The 14,182-nt window shown below is 52.9% G+C and overlaps 1 protein-coding gene across 2 annotated transcripts in view; it reads left to right on the top strand.

Moving 5' to 3' along the window:
* The window catches only part of SLC39A11 (solute carrier family 39 member 11), a 326,016-nt gene extending 312,563 nt beyond the window's left edge, over positions 1-13,453 (top strand). For both annotated transcript variants that reach the window (XM_032429848.1, XM_032429847.1), the window contains exons 8-10: positions 8,198-8,296; positions 10,790-10,948; positions 11,752-13,453. In XM_032429848.1, the coding sequence (XP_032285739.1) occupies positions 8,198-8,296; positions 10,790-10,948; positions 11,752-11,830 (337 nt within the window). In that variant the 3' untranslated portion in view covers positions 11,831-13,453. The remainder of the gene's footprint in view (positions 1-8,197; positions 8,297-10,789; positions 10,949-11,751) is intronic.
* The last annotated feature ends 729 nt before the right edge of the window (positions 13,454-14,182 follow it).

Here is a 14,182-nt window from a genome sequence, read left to right as displayed (position 1 = left end):
CCTGGGCTCTGCCTCTGGGTGAAAGGGGTAACCACAGCAGTTTCAAGCCAGGGAGCAGGTGTGGAGAGAACAAACGGGAGGGGCAGTGGGAACAGCAAGGAGACCAGGCAGGATGCTGCCACTGTAAACCAGGCAGGAGAAGGTGGCGGTCCCCACTTGGGTGTAGCTGTAGAGGGGGTAGGAAGTGCCTGGATCTGTACAGGCTTGGAGGATAGATCCCCAGGATTCCCTGTCAGGTTGTGTGTGAGGAGCGAGAGAGAGTGGCCAAGAATGACATCAAGGTTTGTGGTCTTCCTTCCCCGAAGCTGTCACTGGCCACTTTTCTCCCTGCCTTCCGTGGTTTTATACAGAGATGGTGTATGGGGAAGGCTTGGAACCCAGCACGGGTTGCCTTATTGCAGTGACCCGTGCTGGGTTCAGATTGCCTCCCCCTTTGTGGGACCTTGGTTACTCTGTCTACAAAATGGAAAATGAACTTACACCCCCTAAGTGAAAGAAAGAATAAATGTTTGTAAAGGCACTTACTTAAAGCTCTTTAGAAGAAAGTACCAAAATGCTGGAAAATTTTTTAGTGGCTTGCAATGGTATTTTTTGTGCTGGAGAACAAAATGTTTTTGTTGCATCGCCTCCCCTCAAATGTTGATCCTGCAGTTGGAGTGAGTGGAGCAATCAGCGGATGAGAGACTGGAGTGAAGGATGGCAGGGGGACGAACGGAGGTATCCCAGGAAAGACCCTACACCGAGGGGTCTCCAAACCTATGGCTGGGGGGACATCACCCGCATGCCAAGTTTGCAAAGTGTTCAGCACGCATAACCCTCATGGGATCCTCCACCTGGGTCTTGTAGGGCCGCCTAAACTATTCACAGAATGTCCCCAAGCAGGCATGACCAAGTTGAGCTATTGGAAGTGAAGACAGGGGCTCCTCTCGGAGAGCAGGGACCCCGGGATTGGAGGCTCATGGGGTGCTCAGCATGTTCTGTTTCTTGAGCTGGGTGTGGGTTTCGTGATGATCAGTAAGTTTCTGAAAATTCATCAAGCAGAACTCTTAGAGTATGTGCTCTTCTCTGCATGTACATCAGCTGTGATAAAACGTCTCTATTAAAAGGCAATAGGAAGTTATTCTTGTCCCCAGAGTGTGACCCCCACCCAGGACCTGAAGTCCTACCTTGAGAGCATCTGCATTCTCTGCTAGAATGCATTGTTTTTAAAAATCAATTAGTTTTTTTTTAAGATTTATTTATTTATTAAAGATAGAGCTGGGCAAGGGGCAGAGGGAGAGGGAGAATCTATAAGCAGACTCCTCCCTGAGCAGGGAGCCCAATGTGGGGCTCGATCCCAGAACCCTGAGCTCATGACCTGAACCGAAACCAAGAATCGGATGCTAAACCGACTGAGCCATCCAGGAGCCCCTAAAAATCAATTACTTTAAAGGAGAACTCACCAATAAACTGTTGCTATTGGCCCCCGATGCCTCCTATCAATTAGCAGGTAAGAAGACGTAGCTCGGTTTTGTCCCATTTGGGGAATTTATGTGACTAGAAGCCCACAGAATTCATGATTTGTGTCTAGCCTTTTTCGCTCATGATTTTGCCTCTGAGATGCTCCTACTCTTGCACGTAGCTGTAGATCGTCCGTTCTCGTTGCTGTACGCTATTGCACGGGGGGAACAGATCACCGTTGCTCTATTCATTCCATCCTTGATGGGCATTTGCTTAATTTTTGGTTTGGGGGCTACTGATACAGTCACGAGGAACCTGGTAGAGCCTTTTTATGAGTATGGAAACACGCTGCTCTGGGGTCCATACCCCCAGGTGCTTTTAAATCATGTGGAGGCAGCCTCTTATCTGGCCTGTAGGGAGGACTGACTTATTTGCTGGGAGACTTGGCAGGTGAGGATCCCCAGGGCGGCCCTTGGGGAGTGAGAGATCCCCTCCAGCCCCAGGAGGCTATTCCTCAAGGAGAGGTGTGCAGTGGTGGTCTGAATCACCCTCCTACGCCACCCTGCCTGTGGCTCGACTTCCTGGGGCTCTTCCCCGCCCTCTTTGAGAAGGGCCGCGGACTTTAAGGGAAAGGATGGGTCATCTCGGCTTTCCAGCCTGGGGCAATAAGCCTCCCAAAACCGAGAGAAGGGGGTGGGGGAAGATCCCTTCCGTGCTAAGCCAGCTCCACGGAGCAGGTAGGGCCCCGGCAGCCCCGCGGGGAGCATCCAGCCCCTTCCCACCTGCAGGCTCATCAAACACCTCCAGTGGCAGCCCGAGTGGGAAGCTGGTGATGTCACCACTGAGCCTGAACACTCAGGCCTTTCAGGGCAGGAAGATAATGATCAAAACAGTATGTAAGGGCCTGCCACACAAGAACACACACGCTCGCGGCCCAGGGGAGGATCTGAGAGCCCGGGTGAAGCGGGGCTTGTCAGGAATATGCTGTTCTCCTTTCATTATCGGCGGGCCAGAGAACATAGCCTGGAGAGTACGCTGCGGGTTGCAAGGACGCTCACCTGCCAACTCTCAGGGAAATCGCTGACTCTCCCTCCCGTAGTAGCCTCCCCGGGGACACCTCGCCTCCAACCGCAGAACTAAACCCATTGCTGAGCAATAACCTGTGGTTGGGGTTCAAGCAGGAATGTCCCATTGCACAACTCCGGGGGGTTCCACTCACAGAGCACACGATGTGCACGGTTCCCCCAGAATCGTGCAACTCCAGGGTCCCAGAGCTACTGCCTTAGGAATGAGGGAGCGGAGGCCCGGTCATTTCCCAGTGTCGAGTGTACCCTAAATCCCAGGAGTCTGTCCTGCCACCGCTAAGTTCCCGAGAAGACTCAACTCCGCCGAGCCTAGAAATTCTCAAATGAGGTGAATGAGATCAGATATTGTCCTTGCTGGGTCCGAATCATTTTTTCTGGTGTTCAAATACTTGGTGAAGAAGTCAGCTCACCTAAGCTGTTGCTTACTCTCGGTCGGTGGTTCTCAAGCAGGGGTGATTTGCCACCTACCCCCACCCCCGCCCAAGATGTTCTGCAGTGTCTGAGACATTTTCGGTTGTCAGGACTGGGAGGATGCTCCTGGCATCTGGTGGGTAGAGACCAGAGATGCCGCTACACATCCCACAGTACCCGGGACAGCCCCTACAGCAAAGAACGATCTGACCTAAAACATCCACAGTGGCAAGGCTGAGGACCCCAGCTATAGAGATGCTCCAACCCCCTTAACTCTGGAGGTCTCTGGTTAACACCTCCTCAATCCGGTCTGCTCTCCTTGCCTCCAGAGTGGGCCCAACCCGCAGGTCACTGCTGAGTGGGCATAAGGCAGCACCGGAGCCCGGGATGGTTTGATGGGTCTGCATGAGGCCCAGAGGACCCGAAGTATGTGACCACTGTCACTCCATGGCTGGGTGACCTTGGGGACAGCTGCTTGTGCATCAGCTTCCCCATCTGTGAAATGGGGATATTAAGGGTAGGAAACACAAGGTGGCCGAGAGGACTAAGGGTTTGCTACGTGTAAAACACCCACAACCACGCCTGACCCTTCCATCGCCTGCAGTAAATGGCAGGGATGATTATGATCGTTTCTATTCCAGCCGGGGGACCTTAGGCACCTTCTGATAGGCCTAGTATCTGGAGATGGGAGATGAGAGACGAGCTGACTTTGGCCACAGGTCATCGCATGGGGACTATGTGCTCTGTGATGCTGCCCACAGGGCACACGCTGAAAGCTCTCCCCAAGTTCGAGGCCCGAGATGTTAAGTGAGAGGTCTGAGTGGGTATGGCCAATAAATGGGTCTCAAGGGAACCCTCCACGCATCTCATTCAGCAGGGGAGTCTGCATCCAGACGTGGGCTGGACACCACTGGGGTGCATCCCCACACTTGGCTTTGGGGCGACCCCTGGGGTGGGGCTGAGGCCGGGGCACTAAGCACTCAGGTTTGCCCTCGAAAGCCAGCAGACTCAGCGGACTGTGATGCTTTCCTGTGCATAGGAATGGTTTTTACAAGACTGATGTCTGGGAGAGCTGGGCTGTGACTTCTGCGCATGTCCTGTGTGTGTGCATGTGTGTGTGTGTGCGTGCATGTGTGTATGTGGGCTTTGAACTGGGGAAGGGGCAAGAAAGAAGGCCTGGATGGCCCGGCCTACCATCTCACACACTGGCTTGCTCTGTTCCTTCTTCCCACAAGACGTGTGTCTCCTTATCTCTCTCTGTCCATTAAAGGGGTCCCCATCCTTCAGAGTCCATCTTGAATGTCACGTTCTGTCTCAGATCCTCTTCCTCTACTGGAATGTTCTCCGTGCGGGCTTTGTGCTTCCCTTACGGCCTTGAGCCAGTTGGACACCATCCTGTAGTTCTTTGTAGGCAGGGGTTTTGCCCTCGATTCGACTGTAAACTCCTTGAAGATGGTGGGGCGCCCTCCCTCACATCTCTCTTCACATATGACATAAGCTCTCACACGCGGCCAGGGCTCAGTGGCGGATTCGGAGTCCCCCTTGAAAGGGGGCTCCCACCTGGCTGTCAGTTGCTATTGCTGGCCTTGTGACCAGGAGGAGGTCACAGAATCGAGAAGGTTGAGGAGCATGAGTTGGAGAAGAAGTTCGTATGGGGTTGGGAAGGTCACCAGGCCGTGTGGGGAAGAGCAGAGCCCAAGTGCCGCCTCATTCAGGAACCTCGGGCAATTTTTAATGGTAGGACCAGCTCTGGGCTGTGAGCTGTGAGCGGCACTTCACAGCGATTGTCGGCAGAAGAACCCCGAAAAGGAGGGGAGTTTGTGCCTGGTTCGCAGACAAAGTGAAGGCCGAGTTGCATCCCCCCCAGGTCTGTCTGGCACACCCACTGTCTGTCACACCGTCTCCAAAGACATGCAGCTTCTCTGTGCCTTTGTTCCTCCTTTAACCATGAAGGTGTTGAACAACGGGGCCTCCAACGGCCCTGTAACCCGAATGTTCTCTGACTTTTACTCTGGGGGCTGAGGAGGAGGAGGATGCAGATGAGAAGCCAGGCCTGGTCGAGGGGAAATGGGGTTAGGCCTCTAGTTGCTTCCAGGCCTCTAAGAAAAAGCAGAAACAACTGCCCACTGGCATGGCCTTTCCTCTCGTCGCTCATCTCTTGGGATCAGCGGTATCTGAAGGTAAGGGCAGGGGGGCCCCTCCTAACTAGCAGCCGGGAGGGCCAGCATTGCACCTGCCAGGCCCCGGCCCCCCTCCACCCACCTGCTCTCCACTCGCCCTCTCTCCTCCCTGCCCCTGCTCTCCCCACGGACGTCCTTTCCTGGCCTTTCTCTCCCCTCCCTGTTAATCCTGGTCCGGCTCAGGTGACAGATCACTGTGGGGCTTGGCTTGACACCAAAGGGAAGGGGTGCTGTCAGGGGAGAGCTTGTGGTTTCTTCTCTTAATGAACCCTTCGTCCCCACCTCCCTGCCGCTCATTTGCCACAGTCTAGACTAGTGATGGTGTCTTTGTGCTCCCTCCGGGAAGAACAAAACACAGAACACAGCAGCTTCACTGTCTTGGGAAGGCCAAGGTTTGGGTTTTCCCCTTTGCTTTTTGAACCCTGTTTGGAATCTTCATAGCCCATCCTGGAAAGGAAACCTCTCATCTGGGCTTTCCGTCCCCAAAGTTGAATGCAGGAGGGGATGGCCCACCAAACCCCGCTCCCTGGGGATGCGGCCGAGAGTGACGGGTGGGTGACATGGCGCCCAGGGGGAGCAGAGTAGGGCTGCATGAGGGAGGGTGCATCTGGGGCTTCCTTCCTGGCAGGCTGCCCTTTTGCAGCCCAGCCTGCTGCTCTAGCCCCCACCCCTGCTTAGTCAGCTCCTAGCTCCTGCTGCCAAGGGACCAACCCTGCCAGCCTGAGCCCCTGCCATCCTTCTGCTTCTTCGCCCTGGGCACCTGCAAGCCACTCTCTTCTTCTCTGCTGTTACTAGTCTGTCTCCCCAGCATCGCCCCCACTTTGCTGCTTCTGTTCTTTGTTCTTCAGGATCCCCTCCAGGGCCCCCCAGTTCGGGTTTCATGCACAGGAAGGACCCAGTCTGCAGGCCGGCTGGTGCATTCACAAGGAGCCGCTGGTGTCCTCAGCTCCGACCTGGGGCCACCCCCCCATGATGCTGGGCGCCAGGATAGCAGGGAAGGGGCTCCCGGTTCGGAGGTGGCCATGGCCACGATCCTCGTCCTCACCCACTCTGGTGATGTCTTAGGTCATTGGCTCTCAGTGCCGTTAGCTCATTCTTCCAAGTCTGCGGATCTGGAGCCCAACACCATAGCGATTCACTGGAGTCTCGAGGGTGGGCCCAGGCATCGGCATTTGCTAGTGCGTGGCCAGGGCCGAGGGCTCTGGGTTTTAATTCAGTCCCGAGCTGATGCAAGTGACGAAGTGGAACAGGGGGTGCAGAGGGGACCGAGTCCTTCTGTTGGGTCTCCCCTAGCTAGTTGAAGTCTCACGGATGCAGGGCATCCAGCAGAGCAGGGGGACGCGGTGGGCGAGCACGTGTATGCACGTGAAGAGCAGAGCCGAGTTAAGAAGGGACATACAGGAAGATGGGAAGGGCGGAGAATCCGCAGTCTGGACCTTGTCGGGGGGTGAAGGAGCCCAGCGGCACTCAGGGGAGATGTGGTGATCACCTGGCAAGGTGGTGCCCTGCTGAGGACGGCCTGGCAGGATCCCGAGGGTGTGGCACCTGGTTGGGCTGGAAGTGCCACGCCAGAGCCAGGGCGGGGCCGAGGTAATGTGGCTTGCCAGGGATAGAAGAATGGGGTTTCTGTGCTGCTTATCAGGTTGGTGGCTCCCGGACAGGACGTGGAGGAGGCTTCCACAGCCCGCCTGGTGCATGGCTGCGGTCAGTGCTGTGTCAACGTGAGGACTTTGGACGGGGAGCCCCACCTCTGACTTACTGGTGACATGGGGCTGGCCACTCCGGAGTTAGGCTGGGAGGACGGCGTGCGCCTACCTGTGCATGGGGCGGGGCAGGCGATGGCCGTGGGCACCGAGCCCGCCACAAAGGGCTGTTTCCACGGTCAGGAGAGGGGTACTAGAACTGGCCAGACACTTTGATCTTCCTCATGAAAGAAACCGTGATTCAGGGCTTTGCAAAAGGTCAAGAAAGGTTGTATCCACTTATCCATCTGGGAGTGGGGAGGGGATACTGGAAAAGTGTCGGGGAAAGGATGACCCCTTTGAGGGTCTGTTTGAGAAGGCAGGGCAGGGGCCAATGAAATATTGGCAAATGGACCCTTAAGGTTCATTTCTTAAAAAGAAATATATTTCAAATGCCCCCATGACACGGATAGCAGAAGCCTCTAGAACAAGCTGTATTTCTGCCCAGGGCTGGTGGGAGCTTATAGGGTCCTGTGACTCGAGCAGGGCTGGACGGTATTATCCAAAGCTGGGTTTGGATTCCTAGACCTGGGACCCAAGAAGTGAGAAGTAAGACTCTTGACCCTGATCCCAAGGCTGGCCCTTTTCACCCTCTGCAGATAGTGGGCAGTTTGTCCTCGAGCCTGACCAGTTCCCAGAGCCCAGCCCCTCTAAGTCCCGCAGGAGCAGAGGAGGGAGGATCTCGGTGAGCACCGCAGGGGCCCAAAGAAGTGTGGTGCCCGGGCCGGACCAGCAGGGTCGGCGGGATAACCGAGCCCAGGACATTGGTGTCCCTGTTGGAGTCTGCTCAGGACTCCCTGTCCCGTTCCTGAGGTTGCCTCTCAATAAAATGCCATGTACCCATCTCCATGCCGTAGGGAATAAAACCACAATGTACTGAGCACCTCACACGTGCTGGGAACTTTACAGGCATGAGGTCACTGGGCCACATGGCCGTGAGCAGTCCTTCTTGGGAGAGGTTACCATCCCTGGGCAAGCCCGGCTGTGTTATTCCTAAGGATCTGAGATGTCCAACGGTAAATGATTTGCACAAAGTTATGCGGCTAAGGGGCAGACCCTGGTCATCCTCATGCCCAGCCAGCACGTTCTCTGCTCACTGCGGCCCCATAAAGATCGAGCATCCCTGGGGACCAGGGACAGCAGGAAGGGGTAGACGGTCTGCCTCAGCCCATTCGTCTCCGTGTGCCCTGCACCTCCACACAGGCCCTGAACTCTCTCCTTCCTGCACCTGTCACGGGTCTCACCTGGATCTCCCACACCCAAGGACGGCGTTGCGTCTAGGCCAGGGGGGGTCCTGTGTGTGTGTGTGTTGCCTTCATGTGCCTTCTTGCTGTTTCAGGAATTTAGCCATTGGAATCGGGATCCAGAATTTCCCAGAGGGCCTGGCTGTCAGCCTTCCCTTGCGAGGGGCTGGCTTCTCCCCCTGGAGAGCCTTCTGGTAAGTGCTCCAGAGTGTCCGCTCTCAGAGGCCGGGGTCATGTCTGATGTAAAGCTCCGAGCAGTCCTTCGTACGGGCTTCTTTCTCCGAGAGCCGCCTCCTCTGACCTGGAAGTGACCCTGGAGCTTCTGCTAAAATGCTGACAATCTGTTTGAATCCTGCACCCCCAGGCGTGGAAGGAAGCTCAAGAAGCTCATCTCTTGACCTTCGACCTTTACATAAACCAGCCCCAGTGGTCATGTTTCCTATTTCAAAATGCCTCCAGGCGTAGCCACGCCGTGCCCATTCAGTGTTGGGTTTTCTCCCTGTCGAGTAGGAAGTAAACCAGTGTGTACTCGCAATGTCACACGCCTTTACGTAGCCCATCCGACCGCAGCCTGTCTCCAAGAGTCATTACATTGGCCCGGCTCAGAACCCTTGTCAACGTGAAGACCAGGATTGTGTCAGGAGGGTCTGGGAGATGATGCCTCTTGCACTCAGAAAACGTGTTTTCATAGCCCCCGTGGTCTTTCTAGTCTATTCCTTAGTGTTACTTTTTCAGTGACACGTAAGGTGAGTCCTCAGTTTTCAGAGGCGAGAACCGTGGCCCAGAGTGTCAGATGACCAGCTCTCGGTGGTGACTCCGAGACTAGAAGCCTAATCTGGCCCTCAACTCAGGACTCCGAGCCCCAGAATACCTCTTTGTTAAAACAATCGCCACTCTAGAATGTACGGTGAGGGCGTTTTAAAAGACTGCTAATAACAACAATTGAAAAATGCCTTCCATTTTATGGGACCTTATGACTTACAAGTTCTTACTCATACTTAAATTATTTTATTTTACCCTCTCTTGTCTCTTTCTCCATTGTTGGAGTCTACGGAACAGAGGACGGGGTGAGGGCAGGGCAAATGGCCTTAGAGATGTGGTTCGAATGTGAGTTCCGGGAGCCCCAAAGCTGTGACTGTTGTTTCGTACAGGAGGGGCACCACGGGACGGGAGGCGAGGGAACGGGGGGGCCTCGTGCTCAGCGTCTGGACCCCGAGACTGAACTTTTTTTCTTCTCAGTCCAGTCTGGGCTTGACGTCAAACTCACTTTTTTCCCCGAAGTGACAAAGCCGAGGCTGGGAGTTGTACCCACATCACAGAGCTGCAGAGGTCTGCCGACCTGTGCACACAGCCTAAGTCAGGAAGTGGTGTTCCCTTAGAGGGTCCTGCAGTGTAGACAGTGTCTCCCCCATGCCAGCTGTCTGCTCCTGGCCAGGGAGAAGCGGGGGGGAGTGGGGGGCTTCACAGCCCTGTTCTGTCACTGCGGAGGCCAGCTGGACAGGGAAATGCCCCAGGGCACTTCCGGGTTTCCTACCCCCATTTTACAGACGGAGAGATTGAGGCTCACGGGCAGTACATCTTGCCAGATGCCCACACCCGGAATAGTGGGAAAGGTGTCCCAGCTCCCCTGTCTGTTGGTATTCAACCCAACAGCCGGCTGGGCTCAGCTGTGGGGATCAGGTACCAGCTTCTCTCCTGCTCTCTGAAGCCTCAGGGCTCACGTGGGCTGCTATTTTCATCAGGGCTTCTGGGATTGCAAGCAACAGAGACCCACCTGCTCAAATAAAGGGATTCTTCTTTTAAATGAAGAAATCTCACCTTAATCCAAGATGGGGGTACTGGGGGCCAGCCCTCAGGAGACACCTGGCCAGGCAGGTCCACCTCTTCAGCAGAGGGGCGTGGGTGCAGCTCCTTTGGAAGGGGTGCAGGGGTGGCCCGAACCCCCAAACCTAGCAGGCACAGCCGTCCTCGGGAAACGTCCGCACCACTGCTAACCAGTGTCCTGCCAGTCAAGAGACAGTGCCGACATCGGCTGGCGAATGGATAGAGAACACGTGGTGTGTCTGTACAGCGGGATATTACTCATAAAAGGAATGAAGTGAACGCCGATATTGTGTTACGACACGGGCGCACCTTGAGAACATTATGCGAGATGAAATAAGCCAGCATTGCATGAGTCCCTTTATATGAAATATCCAGAATAAGCAAGTTCGTAGAGACAAAAAGGCAGATCAGTGGTTCCCGGGAGCTGGGAGAGGGAGGGATGGGGAGTGGCTGCTCATGGGTATGGGGTTTCCTTTTGCAGTGATGAGAATGTTCTGGAACCAGGTAGTGGTGATGGTTGCACAACCCTGTGACTATGCTAAAACCACTGAACTGTACACATGAAATGGGTGTGCCCTATGGTATGTGAATTAGATCTCAATAACGCTGTTATGGAAAACAGACAGTGGGGAAAACTTAAAACCCCACAGGACACCCGGGAGGGGGCACCTGCCGCGTCGGAGGAGGTCGGGGAAGAAGGCGGTGGCTGAAAACACAGCGAAGTCCTTTTGCACTGCCAGGCGCAGATACGATGTGGAAGGAAAGGCACCTGTTTTCTGGGGCTGGGTCAGCAGTCTGAGCATGCTGGCTGCGTGTCCGCTTGACCCTCCCCGTGGTGGCACGTGTCTCTGGTCTCTCCTTAGGTACGGGCAGCTGAGCGGCATGGTGGAGCCACTGGCCGGGGTCTTGGGCGCCTTTGCCGTGGTGCTGGCTGAGCCCCTCCTGCCCTACGCCCTAGCCTTTGCTGCTGGCGCCATGGTCTATGTGGTCATGGACGACATCATCCCGGAGGCTCAGATCAGGTTGGAGAGTGAACCGTCCCTCATCTCCCCCGGCCAGGTTCCCAGTCCCAGGGCCCCAGCCTCCAGATCTTCTCTTTCTTCATCTGTTACTCCTTTCTTTGCTCCCACCCCTTCCGGCCCCTTCCCAGGATCATCCCCATCCCCTTCTCAAATGTGCTCTCAGAAACGAAAGAGATGAGCAGGGCGGGTGGAGAGACCGACCATTGACCCTAGGCAGGGGCATCTACACTCCACTAATCCAGATGATTAGTTTTGTGTATTGTCCCTTTCTCTCCCACCCGTCCCTTTGTGGATTTTTCTGGGGCTGGAATGAGGGGAGAGGTGAGCTCTGATAGGCAAAGCTATCCATCATAGTCTCATTGTGTTGCTATGGGCTGGGTGTCAGGGGGTAGGGGCTTGCTTTCTTTGTTTCATTTGGTTTTTATAGCAGAACGATGTTGAGGCTAGATTAAAAGGTCAGACTCAATAATATCATCAAGAATTTAATTGCCACTCTGTATTATTCAAGCATATATTCCAGAGCCACGAGAGGCATCTTTGGGCAAGTTACTTCTGTACGCCTCAGTTTCCCCACCAGTAACAAGGGAATAATGACAGTGCTGATCTCATGTGATCATCCTTTGGGGTTACATGAGTTAGTTTGCCTGGCATTTAGCAAGCCCTAAGAAGTGTTACTTGTCAATATTATTGTTCTTATTAATCATAGTGGTGTACTTTCTATTGGAATTGGACTTCACAGAGGATGCTTTCAGCTTGGATGGTGTCCCAGAGTGCATTAAGGTCTTCCTTCCCTTCCTTCCTAGTGGTAACGGGAAACTGGCCTCCTGGGCCTCCATCGTGGGATTTGTGGTGATGATGTCCCTCGATGTTGGCTTGGGCTAGTGCTGAGATGCTTCGGACCCCAGGAAAAATGGCACCAGGAAACTGCAATGGTTGGCTTCAATGGGACCACAAGCCTCTTCCTTTACATTAAAACACTTTTCCTTTCTCTCCTCTTCATCTCATTATCCTGATTGACTCTGATTATAGTAAGACAGTTTTTACTCTTCTTTGGAGGGAGATCTTGGTTTCATTTAGAATGTCAAGGTGTCACGGAACTCCATATTTTTGTTTGGCCACTGCATAGAATCTTTCTTTGGCGGGATTACCAAGGACACCCAGATCAGGGAAATCTCTGCTGTCATACTTTCAGTCTCCGTCACTGGGCTCAGTGGCAGCTTCTCAAGGTCACCACCTACAGGAGCAAGCTACCAAGAGAGAAGCTTCCTAAGCATTTTTGCCTCGTGACTCAGAGCAGAATGGCCAGGACATCTCTCATCTGTCCCTCCTGATCGTTCACCATTGATCATCTACCCATGAGACCGGAACTGGAACGTCATGGACATAGCAACCCACTCTCCAAGGTCCAGCCAGCCCAAGAAAATATGCCTTCCTCTGCATCCGCCGAAGGAGATGCTGTATGGGAGGGGACACAAAGGGAAGGAAATCTGTTAGCCTTTTTCTTTCATTTTTTATTTTTTTAAGGCAAAATTGACACTATTGATGTTAAGGGAATTAGGGAATTCAGACAACTATGAACACAGAGTGTGAATGCAGCTTTGATTAGAAACCTCTGCACTCTATGGATCCCAGAGCAAAGGGGTTTGTCATGGTGTCCAAATCCCCTAGACATTTATTTCGATAAATTTATAGCCTTCAGTTTTCCAAGAGACTTGGGGACACCAGCGGATGGTTGGAACTCAAATCCTTTTGTAGTTATGGAGGGAGCCACTTAAGCTAACCTAAGTGAGAGAAAGACATTTGGGAATCTGCAATAGGTCCTTCCCTGTTGACCATGTGACTTGTAACATCACCTTGAACCCTTAGGCTATTGCAGGCTTTGCTGGAGTTTGGCCGGAGAGCTTAGGATGAAGAAGGAAGAAGGCGTAGGAAGAAAAAGAGAGATTTTTTACATTCCCCTTGTAGGGTAAATCTTAGCCAAGTCATCATCTTGAAATGACTCTAAAGGATGACTTGAAGTAGACTAGAAGCCAATCTGCTCTTTCCTACACATAGTTTCTCCAATAGGGGTGATATAATTTGTCTGCTTCAAACAGAGCTAAGTAAGGCCTACCGTCCTCGTTGGTCAAAGGAGTATGTGGGACCTTGAGTGGGCTCTGCCATTAAGGCAGGCAGCCCAAGACCCAGGTGTTCAGGTGTTGTGTTTATCAATGCCTGCCCTCTGAGTTTACATGTTGAATTGCTTCCAGGGGTGAATACCCTGCTCTGTGAATGCTCTGACACCTCAAAAGCCAACCTTATGCTGGGTCTATGTATGTTCTTCTGGAGCACTGATGATCAAAATGGAAGACATTCAGGGGCTTTGATTGGTTGAAGTTAATGGGTTTGGTGGTTAGTGTATGTGTATTTTTATGTCTTTGTATGTAGTTCTACATAATGCAAACTTTCTGATGGACAAGACCTCATAACTGTGATTAATATCAATAAAGGGGATATTATTGTGAATGAGCTGTGTTCAGTCCTTCTCCAAGCCGCTTCTTGCCATGGTTGATAATATAAGAGCTAACTAAAGTTAGTCCCAACATCTCCCCTACCTAATATTAGTATAAGCCAAGGAAAGAGCCCAGATGAGATAGGCTAGTTAGATTCATGGTTTACAACAACAAACCCAACTCCAGCTAACTTAGGAATTTAATGGAAGGCTTTTGGGAGCTCATAAAATCTATAGGAGAAACAATCTTGAAAATGGGCTCGATCCAAGAAAGCTAGAGATCTGGGACCACGACCCATTCGCATCTCAAAAGCAGCTCGGTTTGGGTGCCACAGTCCTCGATGCTGGTCCCTGGACTGAAAACCACTCCTCAAACTGCTTCTCCTTGGTTCTACCACCACCACCGTGGGGATGAACTCTAAACTGACCCTGATTCTTTGTGTCCTCGTTCCACATTCAAAGTTCTGGGCAGTAACATCTAAGCTGGCAGAGCTTCCGTCCTGTGTCCATGTATGACCATGAACTAGCTGGTCATGCCTCCCTACCAAGACTCACCAAAAAATGGATTTTCAAATTTTGGAATGAGTTCAGATAGTGGAGACCCAAAAGAAGAAAGAAAACAAATTTATTCCATTTATTAGTCTCACTCTTTTGCTGTTCCACATCTACACACACACTGATTTCTCTATTCACTTTTAAACAAAGCTTTCTGCTTAGATAATGGAGCTCTCCCTCATGCAATC

This window comes from Phoca vitulina, unplaced genomic scaffold, assembly GCF_004348235.1.
Source record: "Phoca vitulina isolate PV1807 unplaced genomic scaffold, GSC_HSeal_1.0 scaffold41, whole genome shotgun sequence".
Lineage (NCBI taxonomy): Eukaryota > Metazoa > Chordata > Mammalia > Carnivora > Phocidae > Phoca > Phoca vitulina.
The sequence above is the reverse complement of the archived record's forward strand: the minus strand, read 5'-3'. Positions and strand labels throughout refer to the sequence as shown.